The 24,308-nt window shown below is 46.9% G+C and overlaps 1 protein-coding gene across 1 annotated transcript in view; it reads left to right on the top strand.

Moving 5' to 3' along the window:
* Positions 1 to 24,308, top strand: part of KCNH4 (potassium voltage-gated channel subfamily H member 4) — a 976,843-nt gene that overhangs the window by 614,099 nt on the left and 338,436 nt on the right. The window contains exon 6 of the mRNA XM_069634470.1: positions 4,529 to 4,686. Within this exon, the coding sequence (XP_069490571.1) occupies positions 4,529 to 4,686 (158 nt within the window). The remainder of the gene's footprint in view (positions 1 to 4,528; positions 4,687 to 24,308) is intronic.

The raw sequence follows: 24,308 nt of genomic DNA on the forward strand, positions 1-24,308 counted from the left end.
AGCGGAGATCGGGTGAGAGCGAGGCGGAATGCCGGGATCACACCTAAGTACGCATTTTCAGAAGGACGGGAACGCCCGGGATGTAATGCTTACATTTATTTGGATGTTTCAGGGGCCTCTGCTGTTTCTTCCAGGACGGGGGCATGGCTGCTACTGGTGGTGCTTTGGTTGGCCCGGGTGTTTCTGGCAGTACTTTGGGGGAACCGATATCTCCTCTGCATCTGTTTCCGGAAGGTGGTGCCCTGCTAGTAGACCTGTGGGTATATGCCCCTGTCGATGCTTCGGTGGTGACAGGTGTCTCTGCTGCCTCTTTAGGGGGTAGAGTACCACTGCAGCTGCTTCATATATAGGCTGGGTGCCTCTACCCATGTCTTGATAGGATTAAGGGCCTGTGTTTCGCTGTTGGTACTTCAGTGGGCGGGAGGTGCCTTTGCTGGTGCTTTGAGGTGGGGGGGGGGCGATTTGAGGCTTATGGGGTGTCTGGTACCCCAGCCAGTGGTTCATTGGAGGGGGGGGTTCCTCTGCTGGTGCTTCAGGGGACAGGGGGATCCTCTGCCAATGCTTTGGTGGGTACAGGTCCCACTCCAGGTACTTACAGAGAGGTGCTTCTGATATTTATTCAGGGGGGGGCTGCTTCTGTAGCTACTTCATGGGGTATTCAGGTGCCTCAGTCAGCGCTTTTTTGGGTCTGCTGTGGGTTACGCGTTCTGGGGGAGGCCACTGCCAGAGTTTTGCGCGTGGGCAAGGACCACTGCCAGTGCAATGGGGTGTGCAGGTGGTGCTGGTTGGGGAGGGTCAGGTGCCACTGATGTTAGGACTGTGCCTTTGCTGGTTGTGGGGTCGTGGGTGGCATGGGCACCTCTGCTGGTGCTTTCAGGAGGGTTGCAACTGCTTAGGAAGGGGCCAGAGGACGAGGGGGAGGGGCCTGCTGAGGAAGGTGGCGCATGGATGAGGCTGCTGGTGCGTTTGGTGGCATAAGCGCCTCTTCTCGTGCTTGGGAAGGGTGGAGGTCTGATATCTGCCAGTGCATTCGGCGGGTGGGTGCCAGTGCTTTGGTAGGGGCTTCTGTCAGTGTTTGTGGAAAGGCAGAGGAACAGGCCCCTCTGTTGATGTTGGGGGACAAGTGCTTCCGGGTTACACTGTTCGCCCACTAGCACCAATGCGAACTGTCAAAGGGTGAACAAGTAACACAAAGTGCTCAATATAATAGATGTCACTCTTTGAGATGTCAGTAGGTAGAGGTCAAAGAGTCTGGAATGCCTCTTGCACAACAGTCTCTGGAGGAAAGCTCAGGGGCAACACGCCATGGAGTCCGCACTTAGTTGGAAACTTATGCATATTAAGCGCGTTATAAATAACCAATTATAATAACCTCAATGATTTTGCATTAGTGTTCAGTGAATGATGAAGGTGTATGTGAATTGAAAGTAACTTTTGTTGCTTTTTGACCTATCATTTAAGAAAGTGGCTGATGTGAATAGCGTATTCCTGCAATCTGCTTGGAAGTACTACATGGTGATTAATTTTTCTACAGTGTAGATTGGACAACATGGCAACTGCTGTGTGTGGACGCTATTGCGCGATATTTGCCAGAGGGCAGCAGTACCTGAGACTGAAAAATGGGGTGGTAGGAATGTGCATGTTTCTCCATTGGACGTGAAGCTCAGGCTGTTGCCATGCTTACCAGAGGGACGTGGCTCGAGGTCGCTCAGGCGTGCTCTGGCTCTCCTATGTCTCAGGTTCTGCCTCCTCTTCCAGGAGTGAATTGCTCAGTAGTACCTGGGATTGTGTTGTTAGCCCTGAACTTGTATTGAGGTGCATGTGGGTAGGAGTACTTACCCCCTGCCCCTCACTCCAGGTGCTATCTTTGGTAGATTCTCTGCGGCCTCTTATTCACTTGTTTCAACCATACCTGCTCTGCTCTAAGCATTGGCTTGTGCAGGGAGTGGCCTGGTGTGGCACGTGTTACCTCTGGAATCTAATTACCCACCCCCAGGTGCCACCCAGGTGCCACCCAGGTGCCACCCCATTATCCTAAACTATGATCATTAAAACTTTAAACACATGAATGTAAGACACTAACATTAGTAACTAAAATAGATATGAGTAGGGGAGACAAATAGCATATTAATGCTATTTAGATGTGTGTGTGTGTGTGCGCGCGCTCAAACTTCAAGCAATCCCTGCATAAGCCAGTGCCCCACTTGGGCCACCCCAGTCAAAAGAGTCTGGACACGCCACTGGCTGTAAGCAACTGATCGTGCTGGTATTACATGAAGAGCGAATACTTAATGTACCATCGTGACGGTCTGATATGCCTCAGGTTTTAGAATGCATTGTGAGAAATTCAACCATCTCCGCGGTGGGTGTGTGCTCGCCTGGGCGTTTTTGAAATTTAAAAAAGAAATGGAATGATGGTAGATGAACCTCTGGAAAATGTGTCCGACTAATCTGCACACATTGTCCTATGCTCAACGCACAACATACACATAGACCTGTGTACTCTGGGTGGACACAGCCTACTGGCGCCGTCCCCCCTGTCATATTTAGTTCGGAAATGACAGCCAAGAGTACATCAAGGCAACTCAGAGGGGGGAGGGCAAAACCTTCCTCCTGCCATGGCCAGCATAATTAACTATAAAGGCTTCATGGATCCGCCCTATCATTTTGTTGGCTCTGCTGGTGGCAGCCTCGCATACTAATCATATTTGATTCAAACAGACCCACGGGGGGCATGGTCGCAGGGCTAACAAACGAGATAGGAAACCCCAACACATTTGATATGGACTGTGTCAACCTGAAGCCAGCTCCCGCCTCTCAGTATCAAAGGCAGTGACCTGTCATGTCTGGGACTATGTGTTTACAGTAGGCAACCCCCGCAGGGGGACCCCATTCAGAAGGTACGAGTATGTGGTTTGGCAGCAACCGAAAGTATGGTCTCACCGCAGCTTTAAGGGAGACCTGCCGCTTTAATCAGGAACCACAGAGAGCTCAATTAACTAGAGAGACCCTTTGACCCACAACAGACCGGAAGATGGGTGGGACTTAGTATTACATGTTTTCACCCCTTTACCTTTCCTGTTAAAAAGCTCTCTAGTTACGACCTCAGACATACAGGAGATTGTTGGTGGGGACCCAGGATTCGTTCATTAAGGTAGGCTTGGCCTACACCAATCACTGTGGCCCATTTGGCTTTAACAGAGGGTTGTACCCCTCTTTTGGGCAGATCATCTGAAGACTTTGCAAGGAGTAACAGGAAGAACTAATTTAGACCCTGGCTGAAGGTACAGTCTGCCTTTCAGCTTCCGCCAGTGTAGGAAGGCAAGGATTTTCAAAGAGGGAAGCAAGTTCCCTCTCCTAAACATCTCCCAGGGGAGAGAGGGAGATACTGAATCCAGAGCACCCTCCGGTAGCCTCAGTACCGGTCCCCAGCCAGCACACAGCATGCCCTGCAAGACTCTGCAAGCAAGCTTCCAGCATGGGAAGTGCCAGAGAGTCTCTGAACCAAACCAAGGACAAGGCTGATGCCTGCAAAACTCTTTGGGCTGTCTGCCTTAATGGACGACACAAGCCCAGTGAAGAATCCAGGAGGCATGCAATGACAAGCATCAACCAGCGTCCACCTTAAAGGATATTTTTTCGAGCCAGTCGAGCCCCTCGAGCTGCCACCGACAGCACCGCTGACTGGTGTCATGCCGCAGTCACTAACATCATCTGAAACGCCTCGATTAGTGCTTCAGACTGACCAACCAGAATTGAGACAATGGTTCCTGACACCGAGCTGCTGTGTTGGCCAGCCTGCCGCCATCTGTCCAGCCTCACTCGCTGAACTGCCTGCTGCCTGATACCTGCAGCTGTCTCCCATCTTCGACTCTGTCGCAGGAGCTGCAAAGCAACCTGAAACTGACTTGCCACTGTCGAGCACCAAGAACTTCTACAAGCACAATGTACATTGTGGTTCTACCCCTTGGTACTTCTCTGAAGACCCCTACTGACATTTTAGGACCCATTGCTCCCTTTGTGTTGAAACTAAGTATCCTTGAACTATTGCTATTAATTACTTTTCCGACTGCCATCCTGTCAGTATGCAGAGTGCATCCCTTTTCCTTCTTGAAACTGTCTGTCCTCTGCTTTCCTTTACAGGGTGGGTTGTATTTTGTAGTGTGCTAGAACTTTCTGTTGAATAATAATAAAGTACATATTTTTATACAACCTTGACTGGACAGTCCCTTTTATCATTGAGTAATAATTGTATTTTCCCTGTGTTACAACTAACCAAACGATCCTCGACCTTGCACAGATAAGCCTGCCATTCCGTCCACATTACCAGAATTAGATAAGGAGGTTTATAATTTGCTTGTGTTTCTAATATAGAGGTGGGGGGCTGATTGATGGTTTAGAAACCAATATTCATCCCTGGGCCACTCGTGCCTCGGACGTTGATTCGTCAAAAGAATGCACTGATGTGCCATTCTTATAAGCTTTAACTCTTCACTGAACACTGAATTGCTTTTATTCTTTTTCACAGACATCATCCTGAACTTCCGCACCACCTACGTGAGCCAGTCCGGCCAGGTGGTCTACGACACTCGATCCATTTGCATCCACTACTTGGCCACGTGGTTCTTTGTGGACCTCATCGCAGCCCTGCCCTTTGACCTCCTCTACGCATTCAACGTCACAGTGGTGAGTAATTGATCCAATCAGAAGAAAAGTTAGTATTTTCCATTCAAAGCCCATCCAGTACAGGCTGTGGCAAAGTCAATCCCTATTGGGCAGTCACATCTCCTCTTTACTAAAGGGCTCAGTATAATGAACACATGTTTTAGGTTTTATTTGATTCATGTTTTCTAACATGTCAACTTGCAATACATTGTTTCAAATCCTGAGATAATTCAGGCTTAACACGGCTAATGGCGAACCAGGAAAGTTCAAATGGATTTAGAGATCAGTTTTTTGATTGATCTACTGCGTGTAGGGCTGCACGTCGTTTCCTTATTCTGAGGCTGGTCAGAAGGATGAGTAATCAGAAAGGGGGAAAGGAAGTGGAAACCGTTACATTGCGCCCAACTAGATTTTTCACTTGATAGTTAGTAGAATGATTTGATTTTTAAATTCTTCAATCAGAAATTTTACATGACAACTGTTGCCGGTTTGAAATGACTTTAATGCAAAAAAGATATTTTTGCCAACTTAAAGTGTGACCCTCCACACGTGATTCAATGTCATATGATGACTGACAGATCTTCAGGAGGGATAAGCCTTTCCTTTGGCTTAGAGATGCAAAACAACTATAAAAAAACAGAAAGTATAAACCTTCTTAAGAATAGCATTGTTATGCATTTTACAAAAATGTTCACTGACTAAAACAGATGGTTGCCCATTGTGCCAAGGACTAGCGCATGTAAAGTGAAAGGTTATTGTACTCACTATTGTGCTTTAGCAGTATTGGATACTGGTTGGTGAACACGTAGGTTTCTAAAATGTTCACTTTAGTTTTAACTGATAAGAGGGTTACCTCTAGCCAGTTGGTTGGTGTACCTAAACAAAAAAACGAATTCTTCAAACTGAGTCTCAGGTACTTTTGATCATTTGTAAATATAGCATTGTGAGCAGGACAAAGGCTTAGCATTGAATGCTGCTTATCGTTTGGTCATTTCTCCGTATTTGGTTGAGAAACGCGATCGCGGCGTGATAATTGTTTCAAATCCATGGAAGGAGAGGGTCAGAGGGAGTGAGGAGGGGGAGGGGAAAGGTGCTGAGGGGTACAGGTAGTGCATTGAACAAATGTAGGCAAGTTCAGAATAAAGTGCATTCTTTTTTGGCAGCATTATTATAATCAATGAGCAGAAACATACAACAAATAACTAGCCAATGTAGAGGTCTACAGTGTCGTGATGAAGGCATGGGTTTTCAGGCTGTTAAGATCTACTCCAGGCCTCGAGGGCCAGATCCATGCCTAATTTAAGGATACCCCTCGTTAATATTCATGAGATAAAATTGCAATGATTCTAAATGCATGCACATTTTTCCTCATGAATATTAATGAGGGATATCCTGAAAACCCGTCAGGAATCCGGCCTTCGAGGCCCGGAGTTGGACAACCCTGATCTAAAACAGGCATGAGGGGAACACGAGAGAGCACTTTGCTAGATAGCACTCTTATGACTCTGGAAATACTGGCTTAAAATGGCCTGTATTTAATGTTCTTTTGGATCTATTGTAGTTGGGTTCTGTACGGAGAGGTTTGAGCAAGCCATTGCAGAATTGAAGACTCTGACCCAAAAAAAGGTTCTGCCCCCCGCGGTCTCCTATTAAAGTTGTGATTCTTCAAGAGATGCTCTCCTGAAGATCTCAAATTCCTGGCTGGGGTGTAGGGCGTCAGAAGGCCTCTTGTATTTTGGGATTCTGTTAGTTGGAACCCCTGGCGAGTCAGGCAAAAAATGTCAAGGTAGATTCTGAATTCAAAAGGCAGCCAACTATGATATGGAGAAGTGGGGTCATGAGTGCTCATAGCCCAGGGGTGCCACGCACGTGGTTCTGAATGAGCTGGAGTTGGGGCTGCTGCTGTTTAGTGGGGCGCATGTACATAGGTCTGCAGGAGTCCGTGTTTACTAGGACTACTCATCAACTCTACCTTTTGAGCCAAGTGTGGCAGGATTTTCTGCAGCCGACAGAGTTTGAAATGTGCTTTTCAGGAAGAAATTGGGGCATAAAAGGCATGTCTGTGTCAAGGGTGATACTGAGTTATTTTATGGTTTTGTAGTTACTGGGGGTGCCCCTTCTTAATCAGGCCAAGTGAAAGGTAGGTGAGAGTGTCTGTTCTTCAGGAGTTGAGGGAGAGGCTATTCGTAGCTATTCACTCATGGCCTGCTAGAAGAATGTTGGAGATGTGTTCTAGTAAGAGTCATTGCTGTCAATTAAAAGTGGTTTTATCATCATCTGCGCGAAGCTAGAATCTGTGGGAGAAGCCGGGGCCTACAAGAGGCGTTAAATAGCCAAGGTGAGCGGATGGAACCCGGTGGGACCACTAAGTATAGTGAGTATACTTGACTCTTCCACTTTGAAAAGGGTAGAGCTTTGCAAAGAAATGAGGACAACAACCATTTAAGAGCTGGCCCTTTGAAACAGATAGTGGTATTGAGTCTTGAGATTAGTGGTGGAATTGACTATAGTGTTGTATGCCACTGTGAGGTATAACAACATAGGAACCAATGATATTTTTGCATCTAGGCTTTAAAAATCGATCCGCTCATAGTGTTCAGTACTCCTGCAGGGTCTAAACCCTGATTGGTTGTCGTAGAGAAGGTCAAAGGTTTCACTGTATTCCATCATCACTGAGATTGGATTAAATGCCCAATATTTGTCATGAGTGGTATATTTCGAGATAGCGCCATATTTTTTAGGGTGACTCATACCTGGGGATTTTCTTTCGAATGGGGGCGATGTTAGCTTCTTTGAAGAACTTTGGAATGTTTTTACCCATCTTGACGGATGCATTACAGATAAGAGATATTGAAGTGGCCAGGGAGTCAGGGAGTTGATATCACTCATGATGAGAGTAGTCAGACATGGTGAACACTGCCTCTGCGCCCCCCCACTCTCCTCAATGCCTTAATTCCCTTCACAATGTCAATGATTGTAGTAGGTGTTGTGGTTTTAAAGGCAAGCCTTTGAAGGTTATTTGTGTCCCACTGATGATGGATTTTTTAAAATATTTTATCTGAGAAGGATTGGGACCGTTTTTCAGCCATCTCTTGGCAAGGGTGGTGGGAGGGAAGGAGGGTATGTCATAGTTTGAGATTTGCTGTGTTTACTCTGTTCTGAAAGTAGATCTGTTTCCTTTTAATGATAACTTGGGAAACTGGAGACTGAATTTGAAAGGATAGTTTATCCTCTGAGTTAGTGCATCTCTGACTACATTCTTAGTTTCTCAGGATTCGCTTCGTTATTCTGTACACTCTGGACCAGGACTTTGTAACGATTTATTGAGAGGCCACCCTCAACACAGGGAGTTCCTCCCCTCCCCAAGCTAAGTGCCACACAATAAACAGTTAATGTTAGTTCTTTTATTCAGCCCTATCTCAGCCTCATATAATGCCCCTTATATCCCTGAGCTACCAATGAGCCAAGAACCAGGCTTGTGTACCGGAAATATATTTGTATTTATTTGAATTATAGGTGATATAAATCACACCAAACTACACAAGGCACCTTCTTTGTGGCTCACAATTAACTTCTTGTTACACAAATAAATCACATAAATGGGTTGGGAAAAACACACATTACAATACATTTCTTTCTACATAGGTCACTTCAAGGAATAATCAGCACTGGTAAATGACCAAATTTCATTTACATATGCAATGCTGTGCAACTTCAATTTTCCTGCACGCCTAAAAGGCTATCAGTTTAGATTTACAAATTTGTACAAATGTATATGGCAATTATTATTTCCCCCACACTTTTTCTTTAACATAAACACAGGGTTATTTAGCAGATTGTTTTTCAGACCTCCCCTACTTTGGTCTTGTTGGGGAAGTCGGAAAGAAAAATTGGACTGATTTGGGAATTTTTTATTTCACCCCGCCCCTTCACTTAAAGGCCTCTGTTGGGGAAGATGGACACATAGGATTACCCAATTAAATTACAGTCTATAGTTTTCAGTGCACACTGGGAATGAGCTTTGTTAATTTCGAATTTTAACAAAAATCACCCGTGGTGTTCTGTCAAGGGGAATTAACTAAATTAATATTTGTTGTAAAATAGGCTAAGGATCTACACAGTTTTACCCCCCTCCCTCACTCACTATAAAGGGGAAGGATTTAAAGCCAGCAGATTCCCCCACCTTTTGGTTACAAAGGGCTCAAGTCTACTTACTTTGAAAACCTCTGTTTAAACTTCAGGAAATCCAGCTGCATTTCAGGACCCTCTAGAAAGATAGGGCAGGGGTCTAGTCACTCCACTCTCAAGGATGGCCCCCAGCAACCCACCACAGGACCCAGTCAGCTTTTAGGCTTTCCCAGCAATAGACAGCTCCACCCATAGGCAATCTCTGCAAAATCTCCTTTTGGTTTTTCTGTGTGGCTATCAGATCATCAGTTTTAGCAGCTATCTTCCCAATGGTAATTTTAGCAGCTCTCTTTCCTCATAGTGCATCCACTTTATATAGCAGCGATTACACCATCAAGTTTACAATCTTGTGTAGTACCCTACAAGAGTTCTCGCAAATAGGATTGGACAGTTACCTTTCTCTCTCCTCCCAAATCCAGCCTCTCTCAAAGGATTGGTTTAGGAGTCTGGAACAGACATATGGCAACTTCCCTTTCAAATCCCCTTTTGTTTTCATGCCAAAGTTTGACAAAAATCTACTTATGTGCCAAACTGTTGGGATTTACTAATAACTGCCATAGTACGTATATATATTCTGCTTCAGCTAAGCATGGGGAATATTAATAAAACGACAACCATTTCTGCATCATGTTGCATGGCCATGTAACAATTTTCCACCATTTACACAAAAAAGCTTAACAATTAGGAACGTGCAATTTACTCTCCAAATACCTAATTTTACCCTCCACCAGTTTGCAACTCTTACATTAGAGACCTTTTCAGATCAGCCAAAAAACAATTTTAGCTGTCCATTATAGTTTCCGAAGACTCAGGTGAATGATTTTTATTTTAACACAATCGCCGGGAAATGATCTAAACATTTAAACATACATGTAATCAGTGGGACTTGCGGTTTCTGTGAAAATGCAACAATTGTGACAGTCCATTTAAACAAAGGGAATCTCCATATGTGCAAAACTGAGCTTTACTTCCTGCAGGCCATTTGCCTGTCTGAGCCAGCCTGTAAAAATAGTTTTATGTGTCTCAATGTTGTTTGAATGTGCTTGTTTGAAATTGGTGGTTGCCGGTCGTAAAAACCTGGGGTCTTGGCAACACAGAGATCCCCCTACCCACATTCCTGTCATGCACTGGCTAAACATTTGCCTTTTCAGAACTGCCTTCAGAGACAGCAGGTCTTGGGGAGCTTGTTTTTTGACATCCTTCGGGCCACAATTTATTACAGTTGGAAACAGTTGGGATGCACAAACCAGGCTGGTAGTGGGGGAAGCCATTTGTGAATTTTGCCCATTGTAATTGGCTGACAGGAACTTGCATACTGCATTTTCTAACATCAGTCTTTACTCTTTGACACATGGTGTGTTTTACTAATCAGAGTTTACTTTGCTTTTGCGCTGAAAGTGGGGGGCTGTTTCTTTCAGTCATTATTAAAATACACTTTTAATTATTTGCTGTTGGTTTTTCTGCTGAAAAGTGGGTCTGAATTGTCACGGTGCACCACCTTAGGATGGTTCGCAGTTTCAGTGAAAATGCTGCATTTATTTCTCAGCCAATAATGTGATGCGCTTTTCCAATCTGCACTTGGATTACATTTTTGTTTTAGCTTTCTCTGGATTTCCACTGCAGAAAAACACTCATATATTCTGCCTTGGGCCCACAATAACTTTTCATGGCAACCAGACAGACTTTTCTTTTCAAATGTTTTGCATATGAAGCTTAATATACATTACTTTTTGTCAATACACACACCATCTCTTTTCCCTTACATCTTTATGTTGGCAGGGGAACATTTCCCTCATGTCTTGCTTTAACTTGCAAACATATATGCAAAGCTGTTTTGGTAACAGTATTTAGAAATCCTGTTTTTCATCTGAAAGGTACCTTTGAAATTCTTCTTCCTTAAAATTAAAATGCTCCTTTCCTTTGCTAACGACAGGTAGGCCTTTTTCACATGGCCCTTCGGTTTGTTGGTTTGGGACCTTTAATTACACCCCACACCTTCTAGTGGTATGGTTAGTTTCCTGTTCAAAGCCTCTAACTAGCGATTTGGGTCCTGTATCTTGGTTTGACTGAAAGCTTTCAGGTTAAGGGTAAGGCAGAAAGTGCTCTCAGGATCCTTTTTAGAGTGCTAATTGAAATGGGGTGGCATTTTCCTGGGGTTTGCTAGAGTTCAGGACTCCATTCTTTGATGCCCTTTAGCAATGTAAATGTGTTATCAGTCAGTGGGGCCATGACGTGTGAAGCCTCTGTCAGTGGGGTGAGTACATATTATTCAGGCATGACCGTTTCTATATATGGTGACATTAACCCAAGAGGAATGGTCTAGATTACCCATGGTGGGCCAGAATTGTTCTGATTTTTTATGGTGAGGGGACTCAAACCAAGGATTAATAGGGTTGAAGATAAGCATGTTATTAGCTGTAGCCAGTGTTACTCCTAGGAGATCTGACCAGTTGGTCAGGCCTTCTTAATGGCACAGGTTACATGTGCATAAATGAAGGATCAGAGCCTGGCAGAGTATATGTTACTACACAGGTAATAGAGGTATTATGGTGAATTAAACATTTACACTTTATGGAGTCACGCATTGCATTTTGAGTAAAGGAGTAGGTGGTGGCCAAGAATGTGTCTGAGTGAATAAGAGCTGCACCCACTCATGGTCTGCTGGACCTTTTGTTGGTGTGAATCTTATAATTGTCTTGTAGGATGGAAAGATGATCTGTGAACCAGGTCTCGGTAATACCCAGGATGTTACTCTAGTGATCCACAGTTGCAAGGTGCATCTCAGCTGTATTTTGTTAGAAGGACACATCTGGTGTTTAAGCTGCAAAGTGTGATAGTGTTGGGATGTTTGAAGATGTTTGGAAGGATTACTGACCTTCTATGGCGGTATTGCACTCAGAAGTGGGGATGAAGGAGGACAATGCCAGGAAGCTGAAATATGCAGCTTGAAACATAATTGTGCTCTTGTTGTAAACATTGGCCATAGTTGTTTTGGTTTTAAGTTTCGGGATGGGGGTTCCCCATCTCAGGCCACCATTTATATGGGTAGAATAGTGGGGAGAAATAAAGGGGTTTATGATAATGCTTCAATTAGTTAATTGATGGGCATATGATAATATGTCCATGACCCATTGTTTTGAATTGAAAGACCTGTAGGTATCTCTAAAGGGAATATTGGGGTGCTCTTAGAGGTTTTTCTCTGAGTGGGGGCGGTAGGAGAGGCAGGATAAGGTGAGCATCCAAACCACAAGCAACTTCAGAGGCAGACGCCAAAATTAGAGAAGCAAACCCAAGCTCATGAGCATGGCTGTGGTGAGGAAACCCACAGCAAGCTGGAGTTGAGGGAGATGAGTTGTTCCAGGACAAACTCTAGATTAGGCAGAAACAGATGGAGAGAATTCTGAACGCAATGTCAGGGATTGACGGCAATTGAAGGCCTTAGGGCAGAGCGATATATGAGGAAGTTGAGGGAGAAAATGAGACCTTAGAAATATGAGAGAAACTAAGAATTGCATTGTGTGAGTTGTAGTTCTAATATTCCAAATGCCTTGTGGACTGCGCTGACAAAGCAAGAGGCCAAAAAGTGCATTGTTGCACTTGTGGATCTCACATTCCAAAAGCCTGGCATTGTGGTACTGACAAAACCAAGCAAACTAAAGAGAAATTACATAGTAGGAGTGAAGGTTACCAGAGTCCAAATGTCTAGTTTAGGACACTGGCAAACCCAAGAGGAACACTCATTATGATCAAACAAGCTAAGAAGAATTACACTCCTGGGAGCTGCGGTAGAGACTTGCACGTTGTGTCCCAGATATTCACAAAGTACAGAACAGTCACAGACAGGGAAGAGGAAAGTCCCAAAGGAAGGAAGTCACAGACCGACAGCATTGACTCTAGGATTGATTATAAAGCAAGTGGACTACAGAGACAAGGATGCAGTGACACCGGCCTGGACAAGGATGCAGTGACACCGGCCTGGACAAGGATGTGGTGACACCGGCCTGGACAGTGACACCAGCCTGGACAAGAATGCAGTGACACCGGTCTGGATAAGGATGCAGTGACACTGGCCTGACAAGGATGCAGTGACACCGGTCTGGACAAGGATGCAGTGACACCGGTCTGGACAAGGATGCAGTGACACTGGCCTGGACAAGGGTGTGGTGACACCGGCCTGACAAGGATGCAGTGACACCGGTCTGGACAAGGATGCAGTGACACTGGCCTGGACAAGGATGCAGTGACACCGGCCTGGACAAGGATGTGGTGACACTGGCCTGACAAGGATGCAGTGACACCGGCCTGGACAAGGATGCAGTGACACTGGCCTGGACAAGGATGCAGTGACACCGGCCTGGACAAGGATGCCGTGACATCGGCCTGGACAAGGATGCCGTGACATCGGCCTGACAAGGATGCAGTGACACCGGCCTGGACAATGATGCGGTGACACCGGACTGGACAAGGATGCAGTGACACCAGTCTGGACAAGGATGCAGTGACACTGGCCTGGACAAGGATGCAGTGACACCGGCCTGACAAGGATGCAGAGACACCGTTCTGGACAAGGATGCAGTGACACTGGCCTGGACAAGGATGCGGTGACACCGGCCTGACAAGGATGCAGTGACACCGGCTTGGACAAGGTTGCAGTGACGCCGGCCTGGACAAGGATACGGTGACATCGGCCTGGACAAGGATGCGTTGACACCAGCCTGACAAGGATGCAGTGACACCGGCCTGGACACGGATGCGGTGACACCGGCCTGGACAAGGTTGCTGTGACATCGGCCTGGACAAGGATGCGTTGACACCAGCCTGACAAGGATGCAGTGACACCGGCCTGGACACGGATGCGGTGACACCGGCCTGGACAAGGATGCAGTGACACCAGACTGGACAAAGATGCAGTGACACTGGCCTGATAGGGATGCAGTGACACCGGACTGGACAAGGTTGCAGTGACACCGGTCTGGACAAGGATGCAGTGACACTGGCCTGACAAGGATGCAGTGACACCGGTCTGGACAAGGATGCAGTGACACTGGCCTGGACAAGGATGTGGTGACACCGGCCTGACAATGATGCAGTGACACCCGCCTGGACAAGGTTGCAGTGACACCGGCCTGGACAAGGATGCAGTGACACTGGCCTGGACAAGGATGCAGTGACACCGGCCTGGACAAGGATGCAGTGACATCGGCCTGGACAAGGATGCAGTGACACCAGCCTGACAAGGATGCAGTGACACTGGCCTGGACATGGATGCGGTGACACCGGCCTGGACAAGAATGCAGTGACACTGGCCTGGACAAGGATGCAGTGACACCGGCCTGACAAGGATGCAGTGACACCAGTATGGACAAGGATGCAGTGACACTGGCCTGGACAAGGATGTGGTGACACCGGCCTGACAAGGATGCAGTGACACCGGCCTGACCAGGATGAAGTGAGCCCGGCCTGGACAAGGTTGCAGTGACACCGGCCTGGACAAGGATGCAGTGACACTGGCCTGGACAAGGATGCAGTGACACCAACCTGACAAGGATGCTGCAGTTACACCGGCCTGGACAAGGATGCAGTGACATCAGCCTGTACAAGGATGCGTTGACATCAGCCTGGACAAGGATGCAGTGACACCGGCCTGACAAGGATGCAGTGACACTGGCCTGGACACGGATGCAGTGACACCAGACTGGACAAGAATAAAGTGACACCGGCCTGATAGGGTTGCAGTGACTCCGGCTTGGACAAGGATGCAGTGACACCGGCCTGGACAAGGATGCGGTGACAACGGCCTGACAAGGATGCAGTGACACCGGCCTAGACAGAGACACCTGCCTGGACAAGAATGCAGTGACACCGGTCTGGACAAGGATGCAGTGACACTGGCCTGGACAAGGATGTGGTGACACCGGCCTGGACAAGGATGCAGTGACACCAGACTGGACAAGGATGCAGTGACACCGGCCTGATAGGGATACAGTGACTCCAGCCTGGACAAGGGTGCAGTGACACCGGCCTGGACAAGGATGCAGTCACACCGGCCTGGATAGGGATGCAGTGACACTGGCCTGGACAAGGATGCGGTGACAACGGCCTGGACAAGGATGCAGTGACACCGGACTGGACAAGGATGCAGTGACACCGGCCTGATAGGGATGCAGTGACTCCAGCCTGGACAAGGGTGCAGTCACATCGGCCTGGACAAGGATGCAGTCACACCAGTCTGAATAGGGATGCAGTGACACCGGCCTGGACAAGGATGTGGTGACACCGGCCTGGACAAGGATGCAGTGACACCGGCCTGATAGGGGTGCAGTGACTCCAGCCTGGACAAGGGTGCAGTGACACCGGCCTGGACAAGGATGCAGTGACACCGGCCTGGACAAGGATGCAGTGACACCGGCCTGGACAAGGAAAGCCCAAAGAGCTCATGAATGACAAGTCTCCATTGCCAACAGAGAAAATAGAGAAAGCTGGAGCCAGAGACCCACCCGATAAACAACATGATTGTGTGCCAAGAAAAATAATCAAGTCCTATTTTTCTAAACCCAGTTTGACATATTTATTTGAAAAACGTTACTTAGCACATAGTACAAATATGTGTTTATTCAATGCACAAAAATGTATTGACGAATGTTTTTTGCACGAGTGCATTTTTTACCCTAGCGCTAACACCATGGAACATTGTACTGGTGCATTGTGCTGGTGCATTGTACTGGTGCATTGCTCCCGTAAAGAGGAGCACGTTTAGAAATAATGCCTTTGGTTTTCAGAAGTAAAATCCCTACTGCTTATTCAGTTGGTCAGATGATGACACATGCCAGACCACCCTGCATGTCACATGCGTAGAACATGACACCTTGCTCCTTTAACTAGACCTGGGTCTGCTGGAACTCGGGCAGCGCTATGAGGCCGCACACACAGCGCTGTTTTTCACTCTGCACCTTTACCCAAATGTAAATGTTCTTGGATTAGCATATCTGATCTTCTGTTTTAAGTACCTTTTATGTCATGTTATTGATTCTTGCTGTAGCAGGGGCTTTGCCATTTGCGTGATCTCTTAGAGCACTGGGTCATGCATGTGAAGAGGTGGAGGGTGTCCAGTGATTATAACTAATACAAAATAAAGAATGAAATTATACCGAATAAAAAACAACGGAAAAATACTGAATACAAAAAAAAAAAAAATATATATATATATATATATATATATATATATATATATATATATATATATATATATATGGGGGTTGAGTAAGGGGTTAAATCTGGTGGGGAGGGGGTTGGGTGGGTTTTTAAAATGAGGAAACAGGGTGTTTGGGGGGGCTAGAAAGAGCGGGGAGGGTGAAGGGGGCTGCTATGAACTTTGGCGAGTGTGGGTTAAGCTAGCAGGATGAGTTGACCATTATCAAATGAATAGAATTGCCAATCGTACACACTACAGCAAAGGTTATGGCAGACGTGACTCACCAGCTTTCAGTCAGGGCCTCTGTCCACACTCTACATCAATTCATTGCAGCACAGTGCGGCATGGCGCATCGCTGTGCACTGTGAGAGAGCCCTTTCATTGAGTCATGGCATGCAGCACAGTGTGGCATGGCGCATCTCTGTGCGCTGTGAGGGAGCCCTTTCATTGAGTCATGGCATGCAGCACACAGCACAGTGCGGCATGGCGCATCGCTGTGCACTGTGAGAGAGCCCTTTCATTGAGTCATGGCATGCAGCACACAGCACAGTGCGGCATGGCGCATCGCTGTGCACTGTGAGAGAGCCCTTTCATTGAGTCATGGCATGCAGCACAGTGTGGCATGGCGCATCTCTGTGCGCTGTGAGGGAGCCCTTTCATTGAGTCATGGCATGCAGCACACAGCACAGTGCGGCATGGCGCATCGCTGTGCACTGTGAGAGAGCCCTTTCATTGAGTCATGGCATGCAGCGGCATGGCGCATCGCTATGCACTGTGAGAGAGCCCTTTCATTGAGTCATGGCATGCAGCGGCATGGCGCATCGCTGTGCACTGTGAGAGAGCCCTTTCATTGAGTCATGGCATGCAGCACACAGCACAGTGCGGCATGGCGCATCGCTGTGCACTGTGAGAGAGCCCTTTCATTGAGTCATGGCATGCAGCACACAGCACAGTGCGGCATGGCGCATCGCTGTGCACTGTGAGGGAGCCCTTTCATTGAGTCATGGCATGCAGCACACAGCACAGTGCGGCATGGCGCATCGCTGTGCACTGTGAGAGAGCCCTTTCATTGAGTCATGGCATGCAGCACACAGCACAGTGCGGCATGGCGCATCGCTGTGCACTGTGAGGGAGCCCTTTCATTGAGTCATGGCATGCATCACAGTGCGGGATAGTTAGCCCTCATCGACAATGGGAGTGGGGTGCAGATCACTTGAGATCATGCCACATCCTGGCACAAACGGAAGCAGTGCGCACTAGCAGGCCCAGGCACGAACATAACATGTCACCTGCAAGGATTCCCACTTTGGTCCCCAACGCAAGTCTTGCAAATGTGGCCAATTTGAACCCCTGCCGGGATCTCCTGAGCTTGCCGTTGCGCTAAACATATTTATTTGCATTCCTGCCTGCTTTTTGTGGATCTACTGCCGGGATCTCTTGAGCTTGCCATTGCAGCTAAACATATTTATTTGCATTCCTACCTGCTTTTTGTGGATTTACTGCCGGGATCTCTTGAGCCTGCCATTGCCGGTAAACATATTTATTTGCATTCCTGCCTGCTTTTTGTGGATCTACTGCCGGGATCTCTTGAGCTTGCCGTTGCAGCTAAACATATTTATTTGCATTCCTATCTGCTTTTTGTGGATTTACTGCCGGGATCTATTGAGCCTGCCGTTGCAGCTAAACATATTTATTTGCATTCCTATCTGCTTTTTGTGGATCTACTGCCGGGATCTCTTGAGCTTGCCGTTGCAGCTAAACATATTTATTTGCATTCCTATCTGCTTTTTGTGGATCTACTGCCGTGATCTCTTGAGCTTGCCGTTGCAGCTAAACATATTTATTTGCATTCCTACCTGCTTTTTGTGGATCTACTGCCGGGATCTCTTTATCTTGCCGGTGCAGGTAAACGTATTTATTTGCATCCCTGCCTGCTTTTTGTGGATCTACATGTGAAGGTTGAAAAAAGTCTGATTGTAAAGTAACACGTAGGTAGTTCCCTGGGGTTGGGGGATCTTTGCAACACAAAAGGAAGTGCTGAAAGGAAACATTTCCCAAAATATGCAGCCCTCTGGTGTGGCCCTCCTTCCTGCCTGCATACACCAAGCAATGATACAATGAGTTACTCACTTCAAGCTTTCCCTTGAGAACCACCCGGTTTCCCAGGATGCCCTCTGCCCCCTCACCCCCACAATGATCCCTAACTGCTGTGACCAACTGACTGCAACTATATCTTCCTACAGCAAGCACACGAAGCAAAGAGGGAAGTGTTTGCACTACAGAGTGCATGTGCTTAGTGTAAGGGATATACATGCTCACTTTTAATACGGCACTGTTTGCATAATGTATTTGCATGTGCCCAGATCTGGCTGTATCATATGCACGACACATATAATAAAGTATTTCTTATATAGCGCTACACACCCATAGTGCTCAAATAACAGAAGACATTATTATCCCACAGAGTGGTACTCATTTTATTGACATCGGAGATGAAATGCTGAGTTGACCCTGCCATGATTCAATCCTGCCACAGCAGGCTGCACACAGATATCAGGGGTGAGCGCTTAGCTCGCTGTGGTATCTGACCGGCTCTATATAGTGCAGTATTAAAACTCTGGCTGCACTAAATGAATTATAAAAGTAGTACAGTATTAACAGTATATAGGTATGTCCCTAATACCAAACACATGATACCTATAGAGCTGTTTTGAGAGGCCATCTGTATTGCCTCCACTAAAGCTATGACTATGTATATACATCACGCAGATTCGATCAATCGCGCAGTGTTACAATCTGGTTACACAAGTATGTGGTACAAATACGTAAGTGTTAACTGTGTGTCTGTGTGCTTCACTACACCATGCAGAAGACACACAGGACTCATTTTAAAGGCTTGAAAAAAGAGGTCAACCACAGTGAGAACACGAAAGCTAGCTCAGTCTGGAGGTGGATCTGCTGCCGTCTCTGCTCTGTTTAGTGAGCGGGGAAGAGTGTGCTGACTGGTGGTGCTAACAACTTAAAGCCCGGCTTGGCAATATGCCCGAAAGGTGGGGGTCATATCCCGGTGGAGGAAACCCCTATAGCATCTGGGATGTCTGGGACGAGGGTGGGCATTGAACCGCCCCTGCCAGCTCCAGACTGGCGAACCATCTCCAAGTCACACCCATGCGGCGGCCAGAAACTGCATGCGTGTTGAAGTAATCCGCCGGTGGGATTGCTTTTGCCAGGTGGAACAGCACCTCTGGGTCTCCATTGGCAAACTGAGCAAAGATGTATGTATGTATTTGTATGTATTTATGCTTGTAAAGCGCCGGTAGCCCGTAGGCATCAAGGCGCTTGGACACTACAACACATATAGCGAGGCAAAAAAAAAACTTGCTGCTTCCTAACCCTGTAAAAAAATTAAATGATGAAAGACTGCATTCCGGTTGTTTTCTATTCTCAGAGCCTCAGGAAGGTTATTCCACTGTTGTGGGGCCAGGACCACAAAGGACCTAACCAAACCAGATTTCAATTTGAATTTGGGAACAGACAGAAGACTCTTACCTTCCGATCGTAACAGTCTATGAGGAGCATAGGGCACTAAACTGTTCTTCAAGTAGCCTGGGGCTTTGCCATAAAGGCACTTAGGCATCAGAGTGCGAGTTTTAAACTTTATCTGCTCCTCGACTCTGAGCCAGTGGAGGGACACTCTTTTGCTCGTTACATGGTCCCTTCTCTTCAAATTTTTGACTAGCCCAACAGCGTCTTTTTAAATAACTTGGCATCTAGCCAAGTCCTTAACAGTAGCCCCAATCAAGAGGGCGTTCCCATAGTCGAGCCTTGACAAAACAATGGCTCTGGCTATCGTAGCCAGATTACTTTCGCTCAAGAAAGGCTTAATGGCTTTCATTAGCCTAAGGTAGTATGCCGTCTTTTTTTGTAGATAGTTGGTCTGCGCATCTGAATTGACCGCTGAGTTAACCATCATGCCGAGGGTTTTGACTTGGGAGGATACTTGAATTTTGGCATCCTTGATCTGAAAGGACTTTTATCCCCCCCCCCCCCCCCAAGTTTGGCTAACTGACGACTTGAACCGAAGAGCATCAATTCAGTTTTTGTATCATTAAGACACATCCAATTAGCCTGCACCCATTCATCTATCATCCTATAGACTTTTCCAATTATAACACTATCTGCATCATGATTTCCCTCCAGCTGCAAATTAAGCTGCGTGTCATCTGCGTAGTTCGTGAAAAACACTCCAGCCTTAAAGATGCTAGCCAGAAGGAAGAGACAATCCCTGGCGGAGGCAGCACTTTCCCAGGCCCAGAGCTGTTGCTCAGGGGGGTGGGGGGGGGACTTTTGGTTGTAGTCCCGGATAGAAGCTCAGGGCCACAGCCAAGAGGTTGTCTAGCCCCGAGTATCAACAGGCCCCCGCAATTAGCAGAGCCCCGGTTATTTTACAAATCTAGCAACACCCCTGGCCAGGGCACCTAAGTAGAGGCCCACTAGTACAATGTAGTCTGTATATGAGGCTGAAATCACTAACTCCATGATTCCAGTAGGCAGGGCCTCTTGCACAGGAGAATTCTGCTCATTGGCCTCGTGTGCTCAGGTGTACCCCAGGGTCAGCGCAATCTTACCATAACTAGTCTGAAGCCTGCTAACTTTCATTGCAGTTAGCCTCCCACCACGTCCGGCATATGAGTTGGGGCAGACGCAGGGCCCTACGGAACACATACATGCAGTGGTAACTCATGCCATCTCAGTGACATCCCTAGTGTTGTCAATTAAGTACAGTTATTGACAAACCATTGACATTAATAGTAATTTTATGTCATCACGTTTTTCACCAGTTATGAGTCCTTGATTTGATCAACTTGAACCCCGAACACGGCGCTGATTTGGTGACGTCATTAAATGTACAGCGGTGCCCTTGTTTGGACAGGAGCTGCCCGCAAACAGGAAACATTGGAGCAATTCCTCTGCTCCACTTTTGAAACTCTGTGGGCGTGGCTTGCTTCGTGGGTGTGCCCCCACATTGCCCTTACCTTTCATTGGCCAGTCCTTGGGCATTCCGATTTTGCGTATGCAGTTAAGGTTATATGACTGTTCCCCCCTGGGGTCTACCCGCGCGCTTGCGCTCAGTCACATGCTGGCTGCAGAACAAAACATCCCTGATGAGGTCCTGCTGTTTTTCTGCAGAAAGAATGTGGTGCCTACGTTAATTCTCTTCTGCAGAGGAGAAATGCCTCTGAGTTCTCTACGACATTGAAATATTGGATTCTTTCAACACTTCTTCTTAGATGTGCCTGCCCCTAAAACTGTACCTGGGCATATGAGGATTCACCTATCAAACTATAACTGGCAGCAGCTGGGCATATGAAGGCTGCGCGTGGTCATGTGAGGTGTGTGTCGGCATATGAGACTATACCTGAGCATATGCGGATTCGCCTATGAGACTGTAGCTGGCAGCACCTGGGCATATGAAGGCTGTCCCTGGTCATGTCAGGCGTACGTAGGCATATGAGACTGTACCTGTGCATATGAGGATTCACCTATGAGACTGTAGCTAGAATGTGACAGCAGCGCCTGGGCATATGAAGGCTGTCCCTGGTCATGTGAGGTGTATGTAGGCATATTAGACTATTCCTGAGCATATGAGGATTCACCTATCAGACTTTAGCTGGCAGCACCTGGGCATATGAAGGCTGCGCCTGGTCATGTGAGGTGTGCGTAGGCATTTGAGACTGTACCTGAGCATATGAGGATTCACCTAAGAGATTGTAGCTAGAATATGACAGCAGCGCCTGGGCATATGAAGGCTGTCCCTGGTCATGTGATGTGTACGTAGGCATATGAGACTCTACCTGAGCACATGAGTATGTGCCTATGAGACTGCAGCTAAAATGTGACAGCTGCACCTGGGCATATGAAGGGTTTCCCTAGTCATGTGATGTGTACATAGGCATATGAGACTGTACCTGAGCATATGAGGATTCATCTATGAGACTGTAGCTGGTAGCTGGCAGCACCTGGGCATATGAAGGCTGTCCCTGGTCATGTGAGGTGTACGTAGGCATATGAAACTATTGCTGACCATATGAGGATTCACCAATCAGACTGTAGCTAGCAGCACCTGGGCATATGAAGGCTGCGCCTGGTCATGTGAGGTGTACGAAGGCATATGAGACTATACCTGAGCATATGCAGATTCGCCTATGAGACTGTAGCTGGCAGCACCTGGGCATTTAAAGTTTGCCCCTGGTCATGTGTGGTGTGCGTAGGCATATGAGACTGTACCTGATCATATGAGGATTCACCTATGAGACTGTAGCTGGTAGCTGGCAGCACCTGAGCATATGAAGGCTGTCCCTGGTCATGTGAGGTGTACGTAGGCATATTAGACTATACCCGAGCATATGCGGATTCGCCTATGAGACTGTAGCTGGCAGCACCTGGGCAAATGAAGGCTGGCCCTGGTCATGTGAAGTGTGCGTAGGCATATGCGAATGTACCTGAGCACATGAGGATTCACCTATGAGACTGTAGCTGGTAGCTGGCAGCACCTGGGCATATGAAGGCTGTCCCTGGTCATGTGATGTGTACATAGGCATATGAAACTATACCTGGGTGTACGATGTTGGCCCTTTGCATATGAAGCTCCATCGGAGTATTTTAGTCTGAATCTGGGTACATGAGGCTGCACATGGGCATACGAAACAGTTCCTGGCATTAAAGGATAAGCATTGGCATCAAATGATTCAACTGGGTATATTCTACTGCACCTGCATATATGAAGTGGAACTGGGCATGTGATGTGCCTGCGAATATTATCCCACTCCTTGGTACATGAAGCTTATCTAACCCAAGAATGAGAATATAAGAATGTGCCTTGGCATATGAGGCTTTACTGGAGCATATGGATTAATTGGGCATGTAATATCATGCATGGGTAAACGATGGCTTTAATGGGACATATGCTACTGAACTACTATTACATGAATTCGAGCCTACTGACTTTGCCAATGCTTGTTCCACAATATATTTGGAAACCTGCTGTAAAATGCACAATTTGCCACTCATTTTGAATTTAGCATCCTTTTTTAAAAGACTCTGAGAAATAAAATAAGAAGAAATGATGAATACAAAACTAAAGGATAGTTAAACACTTTATTTGTAGATTAAATCGGTGCGACCCCCTCCCCCCCCGACGAAACAAGCAGAACTGTTCTGTGAGATGCGGACAAATGTTGTCAAGATGGCTATACTTTCCATCGTATTAGAGGCAACCCACTTGGGGACTAATTTACAAACATCTTTTAACAGGGGAAAGTCCTATTGAAAACACTTTTCCAAATCAGGCGTTGATCCACTTTCCGATTGGATCTCAGAGGTCCCAAAGTTCCAAATGGTCGTTGAAGCAGAAGTAATAGCCTCAAATCTGACTGATATGTGAAATTCAGTCCCTTCGTCGTCGCACGCTCAATGCTCTAGTTTTACCATCCAGGGATGCCTTTGTCCACGTTGGATAGAAACAATTAGTTGGGCATATTAGGGGCTGCAAGTAGGCTTTCAATGTTCTTTGCTTTTGGTGCCCATTTATCCAATGGTAGACTTCACAATTGTGTGCACCAATAACAACTGGGCTCTTCACAGATAGCCCACATATGCAGGGCTTTAAGTGGGGCGGTGCTAGTCGGGGCCGAGCCCCAGCAGGCTCAGACATATTGTTCTGAGGCAGGGCCCGCCGGCGCTCACTAACGTCCACTGGCAGCCCCGATCGCTAGACGACAAGGCTTTTTTTCTAAAGCCTGAAGCTCTCGCTCATGTGCGAGAGCTTCCGGTTACAGATAAAAAATGCCTTTTCTCAATAATGATGTTGCTGACACCTGCGACACACCCCGTTAATCAAGAGATGGCTGTGGGCCGGTGCCACCATTATAAAAGAAAAGGTGAGGACGCTGGAAGCCAAGGTCTTTTCTTTCTAAAGCCTGAAGCTCCCATTCATTCGCGGGAGCTTCAAGCTTCAGGAAAAAAGGTCTTGGCTGCCACCATTTCAGCCTTAATTTCGCCATGGATCCCTTTAGTTAAGAGATACAGCGATCGCCCGATGGAGCTTGTCTTCATTGCGGACAAATATACCTATAAAGTATGTCTGGAAAAGTGCTATTGTGCAGAAACTCCAGTTAAAGACTTTTAGACCCATGTTACCTCATGAACCGGCTGAGTCCGGCATGGATATCGGTGGGCTCAGAGGGCGAAAATACAGCACGAT

Source organism: Ambystoma mexicanum, chromosome 13 (assembly GCF_040938575.1).
Source record: "Ambystoma mexicanum isolate Mex_15411 chromosome 13, UKY_AmexF1_1, whole genome shotgun sequence".
Taxonomy (NCBI): Eukaryota; Metazoa; Chordata; class Amphibia; order Caudata; family Ambystomatidae; genus Ambystoma; species Ambystoma mexicanum.